The sequence below is a fragment of the Pelophylax lessonae genome, assembly GCF_965119305.1.
Source record: "Pelophylax lessonae genome assembly, chromosome: 1".
In the NCBI taxonomy this organism is placed as follows: domain Eukaryota; kingdom Metazoa; phylum Chordata; class Amphibia; order Anura; family Ranidae; genus Pelophylax; species Pelophylax lessonae.
In genome coordinates, this window is record NC_138768.1 from 524,965,828 (window position 1) to 524,988,660 (window position 22,833).

General features: G+C 40.4%; 1 protein-coding gene across 1 annotated transcript in view; it reads left to right on the forward strand.

Annotated features, from left to right (window-relative positions):
* The window catches only part of DNAH6 (dynein axonemal heavy chain 6), a 473,665-nt gene that overhangs the window by 293,018 nt on the left and 157,814 nt on the right, over positions 1 to 22,833 (forward strand). Inside the window, exons 49-52 of the mRNA XM_082248007.1 lie at positions 2,060 to 2,302; positions 15,949 to 16,116; positions 18,200 to 18,435; positions 20,581 to 20,842. Of these exons, the coding sequence (XP_082104133.1) occupies positions 2,060 to 2,302; positions 15,949 to 16,116; positions 18,200 to 18,435; positions 20,581 to 20,842 (909 nt within the window). The remainder of the gene's footprint in view (positions 1 to 2,059; positions 2,303 to 15,948; positions 16,117 to 18,199; positions 18,436 to 20,580; positions 20,843 to 22,833) is intronic.

The following is a 22,833-nucleotide window of genomic DNA, read 5'->3' on the forward strand; positions in this document are numbered from 1 at the left end:
CCTCCTCCAGATCATTTATGAATAAATTAAACAGGATTGGTCCCAGGACAGAACCCTGGGGGGTTCACAAATGGCATTTAGTAAGGGAAAGCCGAAAGAGGTAAAGCAAAGAAAGAAAAAGGAGGAAAAAGAGGGGGGGGGGGGAGCCTATGGGGGATCGCCCAGAGAGTCAGAAACAAAAGTTTCAAATTCGCTGGAAAAGCGAAAGTTAAGCCATACTGACCACATGATAGTGTGAGAATCTGATTTACCATTCTCCCAAGACACCAGTCTTTCAATATGTTCAATCCGGTCGACTTCACATGCCCATTGAGCCATAGGGGGCGCCAGTGGTTGACGCCAATGTCTGGCAATCACTGATCGCGCCGCGGTGAGAAAGTGGCTTATGAGGCTTTTTTCTAATCTGCTTATAACAGGCATGTCCAAAGTCCGGCCCATGGGCCAATTGCGGCCCCCAGGCCGCTTTAATATGGCCCCACAGCTAATTTGGAAAAATACATTGGCATCATTCATGACTATTATTGCTGCCATCATTAATCATCATCGGTGGGTTCATATAGCGCTTATATATGGTCAACACTTGTGTGACTGATTAGGGAGCACGCATGCTCCGAATTGAGATGAATACTTTTTAAAATCTCAGTTAATGTCAGTAGATATAAATCAGTTATAAATATATTTGGACACAACATGCATACTTGGTGTTATGTTCCTATTCATATTTTTTTAACTTAAAAGTTGACAGACAACCTTTATTTTCAATAATATGTAATGTACTTTACAATGTTCCTGACATATATTTCAGCTTCCTGGATTTTTTGTTCATCTGGCCTTCAGATATGAAAGGCAGAGTGATTTAACACCTGTTTACATTTGTCATGCATGTGACGAAATGAAAACACTTTGCATAAAATAGTTAATTTGCATTTCTTTTTAATGGTCCAAAGAATGTCAGGCAAAATGGTCGGCCCTCACGCATGTTCACTTCATCAAACCTGGCCCTCTTTAAAAAAAGTTTGGACACCCCTGGCTTATAACATCCTGGCAACATAGACAAGACTGGTATGGGGACCTCATTAGGGAACCTGTCACCAACCAGCTTTTCATATAGAGCCAATATTTTGTCCCAAAAAGGTATAAAACGGGGACAAGTCCCCCAAATGTGCTCCATGTTGCCAGGTGTATGCAAGCATCTCCAACATTCATTCGGGATATTACAGTCTACAGTATCTCATGTAAGATTGAGGGGCATCTATACCATCTGGCTGTAATACGGTAGTTGTGTTCTTGGGCGTGGGAGGAAACTGACAAGGTAAATGAGAGGTTGTGCGTCTTGAAAGTGGTTACAATGTTTGCCCGCTCTTCCTTGGTGACTTTGTCCAACCTTTGGAGGGGAGGGGACCAGTGGTAAAACAGACAGCAATAAATACCTGATTGTGGTTTTAATTCTTCCTTACCCAATTCCAAATGAAAAACCTTTCGCTTGAGCAGCACTTAAGTTAACAAATTTGTTTGGTATGCATTTATATTCAGGTCAGACCCAATTTGTTCTAATCTGCATTTTTGTGGATGCGAGGGAATTATGTTAGTATGTCCATCATCATTATTGTGGAAGATTAATTAAAAATATATTGTATATCTGTTGCAAAGTTACCCAAGTTGTTAGAATAATCTCATGATACAATTACTTTAATGCTAATAGTTCTTTGATAGTTCTAATCTTACTGTAAACTCTTCTTATCTTTAAAACTGAGGCACTAATTAATGTTATCAGTAAAGCATTAGACTCCCTGAATAGCACTACATGGAAGTAACCATTAAATCTATATTACTCCGGGGGGTTAGTACAGTTTGTTCTGAAAAAATATCACGTATTTCAATATCTCAATTCTAATTCAGAGAAAGAACCTCTAGTCAAAGGAATGAAAGAATATGTTTGATTTAGGTTGCTTTTATATGGTTATTAGAAAGTGCCCAGAGAAAGATTTTTAATGTAAAGTAAAAAAAAAAAAAGGCTATTACAAAGGATTTTTATTGTTCTTTCTTGGTTTGATTGCAGTGGCCCAGAGAAGCCCTTCTCTCTGTATCACAAACCTTCTTCACCAACATTGACCTTGGCAGTGAGGAGGTAAAGGACAGACTCTCTGAAATGTGCGTGGAGATCCACATAAGTGTCACCGAAATGGCTGAACGCTACTATGCAGAGCTGAGAAGAAGATACTACACCACTCCCACCTCTTATTTGGAGTTAATTAACCTTTATTTGTCAATGTTAGGTGACAAAAGGAAGCAGCTGGTTTCGGTGAGGTCTAAGTAACAATGTTTTATCAATGTGTTTTAAACTATAATTACATGTGATTAGAGCTAATTATATGATGAAGAAAGGAGAGAACATCTAGAGGTCTCCCTAGTGTAATGGCACGTGCCTAGAACCTCCCTTCTTGATACTCAGACGTGTTCTGAAAGTATAAAACACACCAGCGAATGCATCACTGTATTGATTGATTCATTATTAATTGCATTGTGTATTTCTTGGAATACAAGCAGCTGAAATACCTTTCAGCAGCCAGAGATGGATAGAATTTCAAACTAAAATTCTTAGTAAAAGTATTAGGAAAAATTGTACAAAAATTCTCAGAACTTTGGAATGTGTTTGAAAGATTTAGTTGGCTTTTAACATTTAATTTTGAAATTAATGGACTTTACTGAATGAAAATATACACTGGTAGAAATTCATTCATTCGAGAAAAATTTTCCATCCTGTTTCTTTAAATTTTATTGTCACTGCGGTTGAAAACGAACATTGATTTGACCCACTAATGATCAGAAAAAACACCAAACTTTCTTAGAACATTCTTTTCTCAAAATTTTTTTTCAAAATTCTACCCATTTTTGAACAACTTATTTTTTACTTGACATCAGCCTCTTTTAACCACTTAGCGCCGCTCGCAATGTACTGCGGGTGAGCATCCACTGTAGGCAAAGCAACGTACTGGTATGTTGCTGCCTACTTCTGGGTTTAGGGCGCACGTACCCCCTACCTGCCGGCTCCCGCTGTAATTGTATACAGCGGGAGCCTCTCAGCAAATCCCAGCCAATGATTCCCGGCCGGGACCTGCTAATCAGCTGTGTGCAATCACAACCCAGAGGTCTTGTGTTGGTAAACAACACAGAGCTCTGTACCAAAGGAGCGATCTGTCAGTTTCTCTCCCTGAAAAGCAGGGATGAAAAAATGAGAGATCAGTTAGTAAAATACACATAGTTAGGCACTTATCTAACCCGTTGATCACCCCCCAGGGTCAGTTGATGTCAGATTGTTCGCCGCAATATTGCAGTCCCATTAAAAGTCATTAATTGCCACTATTATTAGTATAACAAAAACATTTAAATTGCAGTATATACAGTATGCACCATAGTTTAAAGGTGCCATAACTTTCACACAAACCAATCAATATACACTTATTGGGATTTTTTTTATCAAAGACCTAGCAGAACACATTTTCGCCAAAATTTATGAAGAAATTCGATTTTAATAAGTTTAATAGCAAAAAGTAAAAAATATTGTGTTTTTTTGCCAAATTTTTGGCCTTTTTTTATTTATATCACAAAAAATAAAAAAGTTCAGTGGTGATCGAATATCACCAAAAGAAAGTTCCATTTGTGTGAAAAAAATTATATAAATTTAATTTGCGTACAGGAATGCGTGACCACACAATCGCCAGTTAAAGAGGAGGTCCAGGCTCCTTCAGAAAAAATTAGGTCAAAAGCTCCAAATACTGACTATTAATATTATGACACTTACCTGTCCGGGGATCCCTGCAGTGTCTCTTACCCCAGCCAATTTAGTAAATTCGCTCTCGAGTGCTGCTGCCGCCATTGCTTGTAAGCGAAACCAGCAGTGAAGGCTTGTGTCTTTACAACCAGTTACCTACTGCGCTTTGTGAATGGCTCGGTGGTGGGGGAAGGAGGAGGGGGTGAAACTCCGGGTAATTTCGCCGCCCAGGTGCCCGCTCCCCCCCCCCCCCCCGAGAGTTGCCAAATGTGGCAGCAGAGGAGGGGAGGAGGCATATAAGGCAGAGTTTCCCCTTTTGGGGGGAGCTCCACTTTAAAGTTGCGTAGTGCCGGATAGCAAAAAATGGCATGGTCAGGAAAAGGGGGGGGGGGTAAACTCTCGGAGCTGAATTGGCTAATCTCTTAAGCTGGTTCAGCAGGGACAGGAGGAATTAAGATCTATCTGTGGGCAAGCTGGTTGTACAGAAGTTGATCTCTTGATCGACTTCTGTACAGCCAGCCTGTTGGAAACTTTTCACTTAACCACTTAAGCCCCGGAAGATTTTACCCCCTTCCTGACCAGGGTGTTTTTTGCGATTTTTTACTGCGTGACTTTAACGGACAATTGCACGGTCGTGCGACGCTGTACCTAAACAAATTTGACGTCCTTTTTTTCCCACAAACAGAGCTTTCTTTTGGTTGTATTTGATCACCTGTGCGATTTTTTGATCATGCGCTATAAACAAAAAAAGAGCGTAAATTTTGCAAAAATAACAATATTTTTCACATTTTTTTATATGAAATTCCCAAAAAGAAAAATGTAAAAATCAAAAATTTTTAACATTTTCGGCCAATTTGTTTTATGCTACATATGTTTGGTAAAAAACATTGCAAAAAGCGTATTTTGATTGGTTTGCGCAAAAGTTATCGCGTTTACTAACAAAAGGAAAGATTTTTGTAATTTTTGGTGTTTTTTTTTAATGAGTAATGACGGCGATCTGCGATTTTTTTTTGCGGGACTGTGACATTGCAGCGGACAGATCGGACCCTTGACTGACATTTTTGACACTTTTGGGGTTACCAGTGACATTACTGCAGTAATCAGTGCTATATATATGCGCTGTTACTGTAAAAATGACACTGGCAGGGAAGGGGTTAACTGTATTGGAGAGGGAGGGGTTAAGTGTGTCCTAGGGGCGTGTTTCTAACTGTGATGGGACATGTCTACTATTGTAAAAACAGAGATTAACTCTCTTAATCTCCATTTTTACACAGGGGAGAATGACAGGCGGCTTGTTTACATTAGCTTTCTCCCTCTCTACCGACGATCGCCGAGTGACCAGCGGACATCGGGTCCGCAGGTCACACGCACTGACTCCTTAGTGAACGAGCTGCGGTGAGCGCGCGCCTCAGCGGGCGCGCGCTCGCCCGCTATTGGCTCACAAGCCGGTGACAGGCTAGTGACGTATATATACGTCACTTTGCCTGGCCGTGCCTGACCGCCGCAGTATATGTACTTGCGGCGGTCGGCAAGTGGTTAATCAGTGCCACTGGCTGTAGCCAGCGGTGCTGATGGGTGTATTCTAAAGGTGAGGGAGCCTTACCGCTGTCAGAATACAATAGCTCCTCAGGAGGGATTCTATTTATTTTCTATCATTCAACCCGCTGGTTTGACCTGCCTTAGACTAGGAAAAAGTATGTGAACCCTTTGGAATGAAATTGAGTTCTGCAAAAATCGGTCATAAATGTGATCTGATCATCATCTAAGTCGCAACAGTAGACAATCACAGTCTGCTTAAACTAATAACACACAAAGAATGAAATGTTGCCATGTTTTTATTGAACACACCATGTAAACATTCACAGTGCAGGTGGAAAAAGTATGTGAACCCCTAGATTAATGACCTCTCCAAGAGCTAATTGGAGTGAGATGTCAGCCAACTGGAGTCCAATCAATGAGATGAGATTGGAGGTGTTGGTTACAGCTGCCCTGCCCTACAAAAAACACCCACCAGTTCTGGGTTTGCTTTTCACAAGAAGTATTGCCTTATGTGAATGATGCCTCGCACAAAAGAGCTCTCAGAAGACCTACGATTAAGAATTGTTGACTTGCATAAAGCTGGAAAGGGTTATAAAAGTATCTCCAAAAGCCTTGCTGTTCATCAGTCCACGGTAAGACAAATTGTCTATAAATGAGGAAAGTTCAGCACTGCTGCTACTCACCCTAGGAGTGGCAGTCCTGTAAAGATGACTGCAAGAGCACAGCGCAGACTGCTCAATGAGGTGAAGAAGAATCCTAGAGTGTCAGCTAAAGATTTACAAGTCACTGGCAAATGCTAACATCCCTGTTAGCGAATCTACAATACGTAAAACACTAAACAAGAATGGATTTCATGGAAGGATACCACAGAGGAAGCCACTGCTGTCCAAACAAAACATTGCTGCACGTATACAGTTTGCACAAGAGCACCTGGATGTTTCACAGCAGTACTGGCAAAATATTCTGTGGACAGATGAAACCAAAGTTGAGTTGTTTTTGAATAAACACACAACACTATGTGTGGCGAAAAAGAGGCACAGCACACCAACATCAAAACCTCCTCCCAACTGTGAAGACTGGTGGTGGGGGCATCATGGTTTGGGGCTGCTTTGCTGCCTCAGGGCCTGGACGGATTGCTATCATCGAAGGAAAAATGAATTCCCAAGTTTATTAAGACATTTTGCAGGAGAACTTAAGGCCATCTGTCTACCAGCTGAAGCTCAACAGAAGATTGGTGTTGCAACAGGACAATGACCCAAAGCATAGAAGTAAATCAACAACAGAATGGCTTAAACAGAAGAAAATACACCTTCTGAAGTGGCCCAGTCAGAGTCCTGACCTCAACCCGATTGAGATGCTGTGACATGACCTCAAGAAAGCGATTCACACCAGACATCCCAAGAATATTGCTGAACTGAAAAGTTCTGTAAAGAGGAATGGTCAAGAATTACTCCTGACCGTTGTGCACGTCTGATCTGCAACTACAGGAAATGTTTGGTTGAAGTTTTTGCTGCCAAAAGGAGGTTCAACCAGTTATTAAATCCAAGGGTTCACATACTTTTTCCACCTGCACTGTGAATGTTTACATGGTGTGTTTAATAAAAACATGGCAACATTTCATTCTTGAAATGATGATTATCAGATCACATTTTATGACCAATTTGTGCAGAAATACATATCATTCCAAAGTGTTCACATACTTTTTCTTGCAGCTGTACACACACAAACACACACACACACACACATATTTACAGACACGCACACTCACACCACTGCTTGCCTGCACATTTCTCCTCTCTTGATGAATACTCATGAATCTCTGCAGTCTCCTGTTATCTCCGCCCTCATGCAGCCCCCTCCAGCTCTGCAGCTCTCATTGGCCCTCCTTTGACTCATCCCTCCCTCCCTTGCTAGCAAACTCTCACAATGTCATTAGCCTAAGCTTTTTACCAGACAAGAAAGTAAAAGCGGGCTGTATAAGGTATTTACTGGCAGAAAAAAAAAATGTTTTACTATTCAAAGTTAAAACAACAAGGGCAGAGAATTTATTAGATGGAAAGAAGAAAAAAATGACTGAGGAGCCGCTTTAAACATTACTCATGTAGCCAAGTTCTAACACATGGGTATACACATTGCATTTTTTGTAACAATTTAATATCTTCCCATCAGCTTTTAATTGAAAAATTCTCAATTGCAATTCAGTGGTCCACAGCAATCTGTTACTCACAGTTTTCTTCCTGGTTTTGAGCTGGACTTTCCCTTTAAACATTAACATAACAAATTGTGGGTTAGCATAATCTTTTTGAATACAAAATCATAGTACACATTTTTAGGATTTTTAATTATACATTTCACTAATTTATTTGGCATCTTTTATTTATAGGTAGTATATAAAATGTTTTTTTTTCTAGTTGACTAACCATTTATACCCAAGAGTCATTCTGGCCCATCTGTTTCTCCTCCCTGAGCTGTGTATGTGTAACTGAAACACAGTATAAAATCTCAATAAGTAGGACAAGAATGTAGACATTTGTGTAAATGAATACCATTTTATTTTACTCTAATTTTTGTTATTTTATCTGCAAATAAGAAGAAGAGTACCTTCACTGAAGCCAATGCATTATGTATTTTATACATGACACTCAGGTGTTGTTGACCTAAACCCAACCAGGCTTTAAAACATAATATACTAAATATTTTGACTGCTTTACACCACGGAAACATAAATTGGATAGAATACTATGGGTTGGGGCACTTTGCCCAATATCATTGCTGTTTGTGTCGTATTTAATAAACTTAAAGAATTACTCCACTTTTGTTAAACAATTCTGTCTGGGTGGTCAATGAACAATTCAAGAATTTTATAAAAGTTGTTGCAGATTCCTACCTGTTTCTTTTTTTTTCTGAAAAAAATGCAGCATGAATTGAATCTGAATGGAAGTGGCTTTTTTCATTAATAATCAGCTGATGCACTTGCAGTGTTCTAATGAGGAAAGCTGCAGGGTCTGCATCCCTTCAGAAGTGATTAACCATTTGAGAGTATCTAAAAAAAAGGACATTTTTAATGGGGCGGATGCCTAAAATCTGATTTGTATCCTAGTACAGACTTCTGGAAAAGGCAATTTTGGAGAAGTTCCCAACTGTGTACAGAATGCTTCAAGGTTACCATACTACATTAACCACTTGCCGACCGCCCACAGTATATTTACTGCGGCAGTCAGCCACTCCTGGGCAAAGCGACGTAGTACTATGTCGCTCGTCCAGGAGCCTGCAGGGGCCTCCTGGAGCCCCCGCTCCTTCATGGCCATCCCCGTGCATGTGACCGGCGGCTCCGATGTCCGCCGGCCACTCACGATCTCCCGCTGGAGAGGGAGAAAGGCAGGCGGTAGATCTAAACAAAGCCGTCTGTCATTCTCCCTGGTGTAACTGCAGAGATCATACGATCCTGCTATGTAGGATCGTATGTCTCTGTGGTTACATCACAAGCCACGCCCCTTTACAGTTAGAAGCACGCCCCTGGGGACACACTTAACCCCTTGATCACTAATAAAGTTAACTCCTTCCCTGCCAGTGTCATTTTTACAGTAACAGTGCATATGTATAGCACTAATTACTGAAGTAATGTCACTGGTACCCCCAAAAGTATCAAAAATGTTAGTCAGGGGTCCGATCTGTCTGCCGCAATGTCGTAGTCCCGCAAAAAAATCGCAGATCGGCGCAATTGCTAGTTAAAAAAAAAAACAAACAATAAAAATGACATAAATATTTCCCTTAGTTAGTAAACGCAATAACTTTTGCGCAAACCAATCAAAATACGCTTATTGCGATTTTTTTTACCAAAAATATATAGCAGAAAACAAATTGGCCTAAAATGTTAAAAAAATTTTGATTTTTACATTGTTTTGGGGGGGAATTTCATATAAAAAAATGTGAAAAATATTGTTATTTTTTCAAAATTGACGCTCTTTTTTTGTTTATAGCGCAAAAAATAAATATCGCACAGGTGATCAAATACCACCAAAAGAAAGCTCTGTTTGTGGGAAAAAAAGGACGTCAATTTTGTTTGGGTACAGCGTTGCATGACTGCGCAATTGTCCATTAAAATCACACAGTGCCGGATCACAAAATAGGCCCTGGTCTTTGAGTAGGAAAATCCTCCGGGGCTTAAGTGGTTAACCACTTGCCAACTGCCCCATGCAGATTTACTGTGGCAGGGTGGCTCAGCTGTGCATAATTACATATATCTAAGTGACTATGTGCAAGCGGCCTCAGCGGTGTGCGCGCACGCCACCGGAGCCGCGCTCCCGCTGTGATAAGACACAGCGGGAGCCAGACCGCGGGAGGAGCCAGCTTCCCGCGATCTTCAGAGAAACTGACAGGAGAACTGCCTGCCTATGTAAACAAAGCAGGCGGCTCTCCTGTCACACAGACACAATGAGATTGTGTGTCTCAGCTAAGCTGAAACACCGATCTGTGTGTGCCTGTCACAGAGCCCCCCACAGTTAGTAAGCACAATTAGGCTCACACTTACCCCCTTGATCACCCCCAGTATTAACCCCTTCCAGTGTAATTTATACAGTAACAGTGCATCATATTTAGCACCGATCATTGTATTGGTGTCACTGGTCCGCAAAAAAGTGTCACTTAGTGTCAAATTTGTCCGCCGCAATGTCCCAGCCTCACTAAAAATCGCTGATCACCGACCATTACTAATAAAAACAACAACAAAAATAAAAAGTCCAAAAATCTATCCCATAGTTTGTAAACGCTATAACTTTTGCGCAAAACGCTTTTTGGGATTTTTTTTTTAACAAAAATATGTAGCAGAATACAAATTGGCCTAAACTGATAAAAAAATTTGATTTTTAAAAAAAAAAAAAAATATTGGGAATGTTTTGTAGCAGAAAGTAAAAAATATTGTTTTTTTTTTTTCAAAAGTGTCGCTCTTTTTTTGTTTATAGTGCAAAATCTAAAAACCGCAGAGGTGATCAAATACTACCAAAAGAAAGCTGTATTTGTGGGAAAAAAGGGCATCAATTGTATTTGGGTATAGCGTTGCATGACTGCGCAATTGTCGGTTAAAGCAACGCAGTGCCGAATCGCAAAAAATGGCCTGGTCTTTAAGGGGGTAAAACCTTCTGGGGCTGAAGTGTTTACATTTTAATGAAAATTACAACGCTTTTTTTTTTTTATAATATTCCATTACAATATGACTTATTATATATAAATATATATATATATATACAGGGAGTGCAGAATTATTAGGCAAATTAGTATTTTTGAGGATTCATTTTATTATTGAACAACAACCATGTTCTCAATGAACCCAAAAAACTCATTAATATCAAAGCTGACTATTTTTGGAAGTAGTTTTTAGTTTGATTTTAGTTTTAGATATTTTAGGGGGATATCTGTGTGTGCAGGTGACTATTACTGTGCATAATTATTAGGCAACTTAACAAAAATCAAATATACAGTATACCCATTTCAATTATTTCTTTTTACCAGTGAAACCTGTTACGGAACAGGTCACCCCTGAGCAGGTACCTCCGTTGACAGATGCTCCTAGTGCTTCCCGAGGGCTCCAAGCACCCCACCGGACACCGTAAGCACTTCAGACTCCACGAACCGCCGCAGCTTGGTTAGGGTCTTGGCATCTCCTTCCCACCCTGGACCAACGACAAGGCCCCAGGTTCCTGTGGGTGAACCTCTCTTTCCGCAGAGAGTGCAGCAGAACAAGCTCTTATACAAGCTCTTATAAGAGCTTAGTGATTCTCTAAGGGAGTATGGAAGACCATAGCAATCCCTGCAGCAGATTCCCCCAATAACGAGACAAAGCTCCGAGATGAGGGTAAAACAGGAACAACATTTATTGGAAGAACAGAGCACACTTTTATACAGAAATTGGAACATCCCTCCCCCAACAACCGCCTTCCCATTGGTCAATTGCAAAGCACTTGCAGTCCTCACCAAGGTCCTCTCCAGCCCATGCAAATGAGGGCTTGAAAATGAGTCAATAGTGATTGGTCAGATAGCTTTGACCAATGCAAGGAGACAGAAGCCCCAGGGGGCAATCAATGCACACAACAGTCAGACACAGAACAATGGTTCCCTAGCGAGCCCTCAATACACATCACTCTGAGTGTCAATAGACCGCCCGTCTCCTCAGAACTTCCTGTAATGCCCATATTAGGAGTTGGCTTCCTGTTCCTTACAGTTTACAGGAATACGTTTTAGCTTCCAGGAGAGGCAAGGCTCCATTAGCCACATGTTTAAAGAAACACAAAAGGACACAAAAATGCATAACTCCCAGTCTACTGAACAGAACCCCTACATTCAACCCATAGCCTGGATCTGAGCGCTCAACATATCCAAACAGCGCTCAGATGCCACAAACACAGTCAAATCGCCATGGAGCCAAAGTCTTTTAAAGTCTGGTCCATAGTCCAAAGGCAGCAGGCGGGCAACCAGGCTCCTCCAATGCAATGTGGCGAGACTGGTCTCGTCACAAAACCAATATAACATCTCAACATTCACAAATATACATTTCTGACATTCAAAAACAAAACAAAAACAAATCAGTGACCAATATAGCCACCTTTCTTTGCAAGGACACTCAAAAGCCTGCCATCCATGGATTCTGTCTGTGTTTTGATCTGTTCACCATCAACATTGCGTGGAGCAGCCACCACAGCCTCCCAGACACTGTTCAGAGAGGTGTACTGTTTTACCTCCTTGTAAATCTCACATTTGAATAAAAAGACACACACTGACCTAAGTCAGTGAATCAGCGCTCACTGGACCACTCTGGAGGGGACCACATGACCAGTGGTGCCACAGATGAAATCACAAATAAATGTAAATAACATTAAATGGATAAATGAATAAATTAAATAAATTAAAAAAAATATATATATATAAATTGAATTAAGTGACAATGGAAATATTACAGGGCAAACAAGATACAAGAACCTCAAATGTATAGAAGTCCTATTCAATCATGCGATGATCCCGAGTGGATGGATCTTTGCTGATGAAAGAGTACAAAAAGTCCAAATCAGAGTACTGGGGTGAAGATTAGACAGGCAGCTCCTCAAGAGGTAGGGATACCCTCCAAATATGTAACAAAGAAAAAGAACAAAGGCGCCAAGTCATAAAAGTAGATGAACAGCTATATAATTTAATGTAGTAACTTACATGTTAAAAACAGGTATTCCAATAAGACAGCATGCATGGTGCAAAAGGACAGTCCCCACAGTGAATCCGATGGAAGATGCAAGATGAAGGATAATCGCATCTGGGTCCTGTATAATGGTGAAGGCAGTCCTGGATACCGGCAATACCGGGTGATGCCGCAAATGGCGTGGGCTCCCTGGCTGGGCAGCCTCACCGCAATCCGCCGGCCCTCCACTCTTGGTTCAGTGTTCGTTCCTGTCGGCTTCCGTGGAGGAACCGACAGACTTGTCCTTTCTACTTCCGGTTTCCGGGTCATTACCTCCCTGCTGCACGGCGGATTGCGGTGAGGCTGCCCAGCCAGGGAGCCCACGCCATTTGCGGCATCACCCGGTATTGCCGGTATCCAGGACTGCCTTCACCATTATACAGGACCCAGATGCGATTATTCTTCATCTTGCATCTTCCATCGGATTCACTGTGGGGACTGTCCTTTTGCACCATGCATGCTGTCTTATTGGAATACCTGTTTTTAACATGTAAGTTACTACATTAAATTATATAGCTGTTCATCTACTTTTATGACTTGGCGCCCTTGTTCTTTTTCCTTGTAAATCTCACATTTGATGATGGTCCACAGGTTCTCAATGGGGTTCAGATCAGGTGAACAAGGAGGCCATGTCATTAGCTTTTCTTCTTTTATACCCTTTCTTGCCAGCCACGCTGTGGAGTACTTGGACGCGTGTGATGGAGCATTGTCCTGCATGAAAATCATGTTTTTCTTGAAGGATGCAGACTTCTTCCTGTACCACTGCTTGAAGAAGGTGTCTTCCAGAAACTGGCAGTAGGACTGGGACTGGGAGTTGAGCTTGACTCCATCCTCAACCCGAAAAGGCCCCACAAGCTCATCTTTGATGATACCAGCCCAAACCAGTACTCCACCTCCACCTTGCTGGCGTCTGAGTCGGACTGGAGCTCTCTGCCCTTTACCAATCCAGCTACGGGCCCATCCATCTGGCCCATCAAGACTCACTCTCATTTCATCAGTCCATAAAACCTTTGAAAAATCAGTCTTGAGATATTTCTTGGCCCAGTCTTGACGTTTCAGCTTGTGTGGCTTGTTCAGTGGTGGTCGTCTTTCAGCCTTTCTTACCTTGGCCATGTCTCTGAGTATTGCACACCTTGTGCTTTTGGGCACTCCAGTGATGTTGCAGCTCTGAAATATGGCCAAACTAGTGGCAAGTGGCATCTTGGCAGCTGCACGCTTGACTTTTCTCAGTTCATGGGCTGTTATTTTGCGCCTTGGTTTTTCCACACGCTTCTTGCGACCCTGTTGACTATTTTGAATGAAATGCTCGATTGTTCGATGATCATGATTCAGAAGCTTTGCAATTTTAAGAGTGCTGCATCCCTCTGCAAGATATCTCACTATTTTTGACTTTTCTGAGCCTGTCAAGTCCTTCTTTTGACCCATTTTGCCCAAGGAAAGGAAGTTGCCTAATAATTATGCACACCTGATATAGGGTGTTGATGTCATTAGACCACACCCCTTCTCATTACTGAGATGCACATCACCTAATATGCTTAATTGGTAGTAGGCTTTCGAGCCTATACAGCTTGGAGTGTGGTCAAAATACTAATTTGCCTAATAATTCTGCACTCCCTGTATATATATACATTTTTTTTTTTAATTAGCTATTTTTTTTACTAGCGCAAGTGGATTTATCTTTTAAAGTGTAACTACACCTTTTGTGCTGCCCCCCAGCTCCTAGCTCCCCTTGTATATCTTATATTCACCTGTTCCTAATCCAGTAGGATATCGCTCACAAAGCAGTAGAGCCACTTTTCAAAAGCCTAAATTAGAAAAATCAGCAACTTTTTAAATGCTTATTTTGCCAAATTTGAGCAAAATAAGCAGCTATACTCACTTTATTTCCTGCACTCCCGACAATTGGTACACTTCTCCAATCTTTGACACTACAAGATGTGGGCAGGCACTCACCACCTTACTATACAATGCAGGACAGATTTTAAAACTTTATTAAAGTGGTATCAAATGTTTGTCATTTAAAAAAAAAAAAAAACAATAGAAAGCATTTTATACTTACCTGCTCTGTGCTGCTTACTATGGGGGCACTGGTGCATGCTCGCTCTCAAGCCCTGCTCTATGCGTCCTTAAGATACATAAAGCTGCAGTTTGGCTCTGCGCCCACTCTCTCCTCATTGGCTCACTAGCTGTGATTGACAGCCGGGGGCTCCCGCTGCTGTCTCAGCCAATGAGGAGAGGGAGCCCTGGGACAGTCAAAGCTCTCATGCACATCACTGGATCGAGAGGGGGCTTAGGTGAGTATTAGGGGGCTGTGGGGGGGGGGGGAGCAGTTTGTTTGATTTAGCTGTAATTACCCCATTATTTATTGCGGTAATAATTGGCACTGAGCTGGTTGCTAAGGAGGGGGCGGGAAGCCAGCCGTCGTGTCCTTAACAAACTTAACAGAGTTACTCGCTGACAGCTGAATGTAAACAAAAAATGCTGGCAATGAAAAATGATAGAAAAAAACAACATGGCCCCTAACCCCCCCCCCCCCCATGCATACTAGGCCCTTCGGGTCTGGTATGGATTTTAAGAGGAATCCTATCCCAAAATGTAAAATAAAACAGCATGGGGTCCCCCCCAAAATCCAGACCCGACCCTTAACTGAGCATGCAGCCTGGCAGGACAGACATGGGGGGGGGTGGAGTGAGTGGCCCCCCCTCCTGAACCATACTAGGCCACATGCCCTCAACATGGGGGGGGGTGCTTTGGGGCAGGAGGGGCTCTGCTCCTTCCCCAGAGCACCTTGTGGGACAAGGGCCTCTTTCCCACAACCTTGGCTGTGGCTGTAGGAGTCTGCAGGCGGGGGGCTTATCAGAATCTGGAAGCCCCCTTTAACAAGGGGTCCCCCAGACTCCAGTGCTTTATGGGTGATGTCTTGCTGGCTATATATTGGTACATACCTTAAAAAAAAAAAAATGTCCTGTATTGTTTATGAGGATTGTGAGGACTTGCCGACATTCTGCAGTGCTGGAGGGTGCAGAAGTGCATCAGCTGCTAGGTGAGTGAGGAATTATAAAGTAAAGCTGCTTATACTGTTATGCCTAGACAAAAGAAGCATTTAAAGGTTGCTAAACCATAGTTTAGCGTTAGTAATCATGCAATCTTGAAAATTCTTCTACTATTACTTCCACTAATAAAAATAATTCTAATAATATAACATTGCTTGGGATGTTTAATTTTCATATATGTTTCATGTTTCCAGAATTGGTCATCTAGTACTTTTTCCCTTTTCCATTTTGAGTATACATTTACATATATTTAGAAAGTAGCATGTTTTCAACTGGAAACAAACTGTTGTACTTATAAAATCAGTGTTCAAATGTTTTGGTATATACTATTGTACTATCGTTTTTTTATACATCTTTTGTAGGCACGTGACCGTGTAAAAAATGGATTGAGCAAGCTATGGGAGACAAACAACCTTGTTGACAAAATGAAGGTAGATTTGTCAGCCTTAGAACCAGTGCTTAAACAGAAATCTACTGATGTTGAAGCTCTAATGGAAAAACTGTCAGTGGACCAAGAAAATGCAGATCAGGTACGGACTTTTTGTAGGCAACATTAAGTCCATATGTTCTACCAATGCTGTACAAAATTGTCACAATAATGTAACAATAATAAAAATAATAATAATATCCTGATACCTAAATTGGATTTGGTCCCCTTAAAGGAGTTCTATGATCACAGCATACACTTTTCATTATAAAACATCAAAATTGTAATAGCAATACAAACGACAATTATTTTTGACAATCCAATACATTTATAAGCTTACTTGAAATATCCCCTTTCATGTTGTGAGTGCTGCCTGACTGCTGGCCGTCTCTTTTCACATTTCCTGGATTCCCTGCATTCTTTGCAGCTTCGCCTCTGCTCATTCCTTTGGTTAACTTTCAATTTCTAAGGACTACATATTCCAAGGTTTCTGCCTGCAAACATTTATGATGTAGTGTGTTACCTGTACTGACTGTCCCCCTTTAGTTCAAACAGCAGGCTCTGTGAAATGGGTGACACACATTGCATATTTACAAGGCATAGTGAGCATACATCACAGAATGTGGGAATATGTGGGATTCTTAAAAGTAGGTTTCCAGGCTTCAAGAAAATTCAGATTAATAGGAGAAGGCTTGAAATAAATAAAATTCAACGCAGACCTTCAGTAACAGATCTATCTTGGCACTGCCATACCAGTAGGGGTTCCCTACTGCATGTTTGGTGGGAATGCCCTCCAATTTATTCTTTTTGGGACCAAGTACTACAGCTTTACAATGGTCCCCAATACACCCCAGGTGACTCTACTCTCCATCTTACCTGGATCTTTAAAAACGCATAAAAAGAGGTCTTCTTAGACATTGACTCCCGTCAGATTGGTCATTCTGCACTATTGGCTGATGACTCATGTCCCATCCCTTGTAAAATAGATCACTGAAATGGATCATATTAATAGAATGGAGTTGCTGCTGGCCCAGGAAATGGATACCTATGAACAATATCATAGAACATGGCTCTCTTGGTTGATGTATAGGGAATCCTCTGAGCCTAAAGCTCTTCTTCTTCTGGGCAAACATAGGCCCTGTCACCCTATCGGATGAATGCTCTAGTGCTCTCTGGGCACCTACTCTTGGCTCTACTTCTTTTCCAATGCATCTCTATTTTCTCCCTTCTCCCTTTCCCCTCCCCTCTCCCCCTTCCCCTCCCATCCCTTTATTTTTTGCACGTTTTTATGAATGGTGTACGCAGGACAGCTTCAGTGATACAGTAATACACCTACATATGTGAGATGTTGCCCGTTTAAATGTATGTTATGTTATTTAAATTTATTTTGCTTTTGATACCTTTTGTGGTATTTTTGTACTTTTTTTTACTGCCTTTGTTGAAAGCCAATTTTTCTCAATAAATGCAGATTGCACATAAAACTCAATGCAGGAATGAATATGTGTTTTTCGATTTGGCCATAGTTGTAATGTATCAGTTCAGTAATGTTTTACTATTCCTATGCTCTGCAGAATGAGCCTCTTACATCAGTTGCTGATCTGAGCATTGAAAGCTCATTGTTATCTTAAGAGTAACAATGTAATGATGATGTGGCACACCATGCTGCTGTGTGCCATGTCTGTCATAATAAAGACAGCATTTTCACTGCTTCCCCAAGGTAAGAATGAAGAACCCTCGTTATGGAAGTGAACATATAAATTCATTGACTGTCTGATCACAATAAATTGGCCTGATATGGGTTGAATCTGGATTTTCATCTGATCTGATCTTCTTTTAACTATTAGAAAACATGTAGGACTCCTCCAAAGGCTTTACAGCTGATTTCTTTGGTGATTTGGGAACTACCGATTAGGCAACTGAGGAATGGAAGATCATGATTCTTGCAGGGTCAGTGCACCAAAAAACGATAATTCAACAAAAATAAAAACAAAATAATTCAGATACTTCCTCAGCTTGAGCAATCCACTTAGATGAAAGACAAAATGTCGTCAACATTACAGAAAATGTCCAGTTGAATGTGATGAAATACTAACAGCTGTACAGTAACTTGGAAGAAATTAAAACCCTTATAGATATATTGCATGCTAAAATGTATTTTTAAACCGCTGTACTATCTATGTTTTCAGGTGCGACGAATAGTAAAAGAAGATGAGGCAATTGCAAAAGTTAAAGCAGAAGAAACCCAGGCAATTGCTGATGATGCCCAGAGAGACCTTGATGAAGCTTTGCCTGCTCTGGAAGAAGCCAATAAAGCTCTTGACTCGCTGGATAAAGCAGACATATCGGAAATCAGAGTGTTTACTAGCCCACCAGATTTGGTCATGACAGTTATGGAAGCCATATGCATTCTGCTTAATGCAAAGTAAGGGGAACAGTGACATTAATTGCATAGGTGTAATCTAATATTAATAATGCAGACAACCTAGTGATTTATATTGCGAATAAAGCGGTTTAAACTTTTTTTTTTAAACATAATGATCGATGTAAATTTTCAGATGAAATGTATGACTTTACATAGTTTGGAGGATTCATTAACCATCAAAGCATCCCACACTGTTGCCAACCATCCTAAATGTACACATCTTCACTGGCCACCATAGTAAAGACAGTTTATTCTCTGGCTATTAATGTAAGAAGACACTTCTCCACTGACCCCAAAGTAATAGAGCTCACTGAAAATAGGAGAGGTGCCTAGACCACTTCATGGCACCAGTAGGTAGGAGGTAAACATTTCTGTACAATATAAGTTGTTTGCCATTAATGGTAAAATGGTCCAATATTTTGGAATGCAAAGACACCACAAAGGTTTCAGTAAAGAGGAGAGGCACTGAACAGTAGGCATCAAAATTTTGCTATGGTACCCTGTAATTTGTAGTTATGTCCCTGCAGAAGTCACCAAACTGTCTGATGCAGTTACTGTATCAAATAGTATGGTGTTACAGCTCAGGAACCGTTATTTGCTTCTGCTAACACTTTTCCAAAGATCCCATTTTGGTACATTTATTTCAGCAAGAAGCACTGCCTGGGCATAACTACTTAGTGGTTTGCAAATGTCATTTGGTCCTATAATTTTGTGAGTATTAGAAATATACATTACTAGCAAAAATGTTTAGGTTTGTAAATTGTTATAGTAATAGCCAAGAGAATAAATTGATAATATTCTAGCTTCATCTTAAAAATGCTTTTTATTTGCTAAATGAGTCTGACCCTCTGATCATTTAAAAAAAATGCATGTAAGCTTCTGTTGTGACAGTTGTTCTATCACAAAGTAGTAACAAATCCGTCCATTCCTCAAACAATCAGGTAATGCATGGCACCAGGACTAGGCTGTGATACTTTAAAGGATAAATTCAAGGTCTCCAGGACATCTGCTGTATAACCTGTTAAAAGTTAATCTTTACACTTTAACTTCAGATACATATATTATTATTATTATTATTGTTAATATTATACAGGCTTTATATGGCGCCAGCAGTTTGCGCAGCGCTTTACGATATGAGGGAAGACTATACAGTTACAATACAATTCAACCAATTCAATACAGGAGGAATTAGAGGCCCCTGCTCTCATTATAGCTTACAATCTATATACTTATTTATATATATATATATATATATATATATATATATATATATATATATATACAGTATATATATATATATATATATATATATATATATATATATATATATATATATATATATATATATATATATATATATATAATACTTATTTTAGAATTACATGAAAATTTTAGACATAGTGCCATTTGGCCAAGAGCATTTTTGAGTTTAAAATATGTGTAAAACTACTTTACTCCCTTTTGACATTTATGTATCAAATATGGACATTTTAAAAATCATAGATAGCCCTGGGTGCCATTTTTGTTTGCTATACAGTAGTTGCAAACCAATTTGGGAGCCTCTAGATTTTCCCAGTTCAGTACATTTCTTAAAAGTGCAGTCAAAATAACAAAAACACAAAAATCAGCACAAGGGACATAATGTAGAGTCAGTAGGATGTGTCCCTTCTGCTGATACCTCTTCTGGTTGATGAAATCCTTCTCCATTGAGCCCCCCCACCGTAATCCTCTGGTGCGGTAGGGGTAATAGAGCTGTAGGAGCTGTTACAGGTTCTATTCAAGAATGCCCAAATATGCCTGCCCTTTCCTTCCAGCTCCATGATTCATAGAAGTCAGTACTGCAGTTTCTATGAATAGAAAGCAATCTATGGAGGGGGCGGGCCTTTCAATCAAGCAGACGTCCTCCATTCATAGATCAGTCCAAGTGCAGTAACTTGGACTGATCTATGTCTATAGTCTATTAGAATTAGTCTTTGACTTATCTTTTGAAATTTGAACAGTTGTAATGGGTTTTTCTGACCTTTGCACAAAATAGTTTCACTTTTCACTGCCTTACCAAATAATTCTAGAAATGACAGCCGTATTTTTCTCAAAAGGTACTTTTGTAAAAACTAAGGCTTACAATTATTTAAACTTTTTTTTCAGACCTGATTGGAGTACAGCTAAACAGCTGCTGGGAGATTCCAATTTTCTCAAACGGCTTATGGATTATGACAAAGAAAATATAAAGCCCCAAATTCTGCTAAAACTACAAAAATATATTTCTAATCCAAATTTTATACCTGAAAAGGTAGAAAGGGTGTCCAAAGCATGCCGATCCATGTGTATGTGGGTGAGAGCCATGGATCTGTATTCCAGAGTGCTTAAGGAAGTGGAGCCAAAAAAACAAAAACTTGCTACTGCTCAGGTAACATCCTTTATTAAAATTCCTCTACACATTTCCCTTATAATTGGGGAATAGAATAGCTCTTGGATTCTCCTTCTATTCAATAATTCTGGATAATCTCATATAATTACTAAATGCAAATAACTACTGTATATGGGCAAATTATTATATTGGTTAGTTAACCCATTCGCACCTAAGGGTAAAACAAATCTAAATGCCTAAGCTCAATTTACAATCTTGACATGTGTTATTAAAACCGTACATATAATCACAACTACTTTCTGCATCCAGACTTGATTATACATAGTTTTTTTATCAGGATAAAATGGGCTTTTATATGGTAGTAAATAGTTCTGGATATCTCCTGATTTTTTTTTTTTTTTTTATCATTAAAGTAAAACTGGTCCAAAATAGTAAAAATAAAATATATTTTTTAAAATTTAGCTGTATATTTCTTGTTACTACCATAACCTACCACCAAAGAACAACTCAAAATAAATTCTCCTAGTCCTGACGATCGCAGCGATACCACATATGTGTATGTTATTTGTTGTACAGCCTAGAAACTATAGAGCGCATTTTGCTTTTTTTTTGACCTACCTGAAACACACTGACACTAAATAACACTGATGCTAATTAAAAAAAAAATTAAAAAATCCTGCCCAAAATGTACTTACCCTGACCTTGACATTTGACCCTTACTGGACCCAAAAACTAACAAACCTAGATCAAGCCTTGATCTAGGAATTTTTTCTTTATTTTTCCTTTTATTTTTTTATTATTTTTTATTTTTTTTATTTTAACAAACCTTTTTTTTTCTGCAAGGAAAGAGAACGATACATTGCATCTTTCGTCTCCATTTACAGAAAGAAAAAAAACACAGGGGCGGGCCTCACAGTGACTGATCAGAGGATACCACAGTGAACAGATGACTTGGAATCGGGTGATCCAGGTCCCAATCGTTAGTACTGGGCCTGAGGCTCTCGTGAGGCCCTGTTCTCTGTGCTGGGAGTGCACCGTGTGGCGCACTCCCAACACAAGGGGAGATACGCTTATATGCGGCCCCACGGCAAACAAGCCTACTTCCGTGAAGACGCAAGTATGTGTTACATTGGCGTGAAGGGGTAATGTCAGGTGTCAGTATGTCATAAAATCCTACATGGTAGCTCCTTGCAGCAAAATGAGCTGTTATACTCACCCCTTTGGAAGACTGTGTCTTCCACTTTCGCTACATTCAGGCACTTGAAGTGTTTCTAAAGCCTAAGCATTTTTTTACCTTAATTAATTCTTTGCAATAATATAAAAATCACCCCACTATCGCCACTCCCCCTGAACACCTATCTGCCTCCTCTCTCGCTCCACTGTACTGTATTTGTCTGCAGCGCCACTGATCCCTCTTCCTAGTCTCACAGGAGACTCTGATAGCAGTGGGAGCTACAGTATAGTCAAATCCTGTGATGGGGGCATGGCAAAACCATGCTGTGTAGGTCTTTAGACGCACACAACCTAGCTTGTAAGCATGCCCACACAGGTGCTGAGGGGAAACTTGTAAAAATAAGAAGGTTTAACTTTTTAAATAAACAAAGATGTCATATTTACCTGCTCTGTGCAATGGCATAGCAGCCCCAATCCTCCTCCTCTCGGGTCCCTGGCTGGCGCTCCTAGCCCCTCCCCCTGCTAAGGGCCCCCATAGCAAGCTGAGCGTGGCTTAGCCCCTCCCCCTGCTCTCTCCTTACTGGCTGTGATTGACAGCAGTAGTAGCCAAAATCTCAGCCAATGAGGAGGCAGAAATCCGGGAGAGCTGCTGGATTGGGATCAGCTCAGGTGAGTATAAGGGGGGAGGGGGCTGAGGGGGAAGCTGCACATTGAAGGTTTTTTTTTGCCTTTGCATAGAAAGCATGAAGGTAAAAAACCTCCACCGTTTAGAACCACTTTAACCTTCAATTTTATATTCAAATTACAGTACATATCATATTATATTGAAAAGAAAAAAAGCAAACATAAACTTTCTG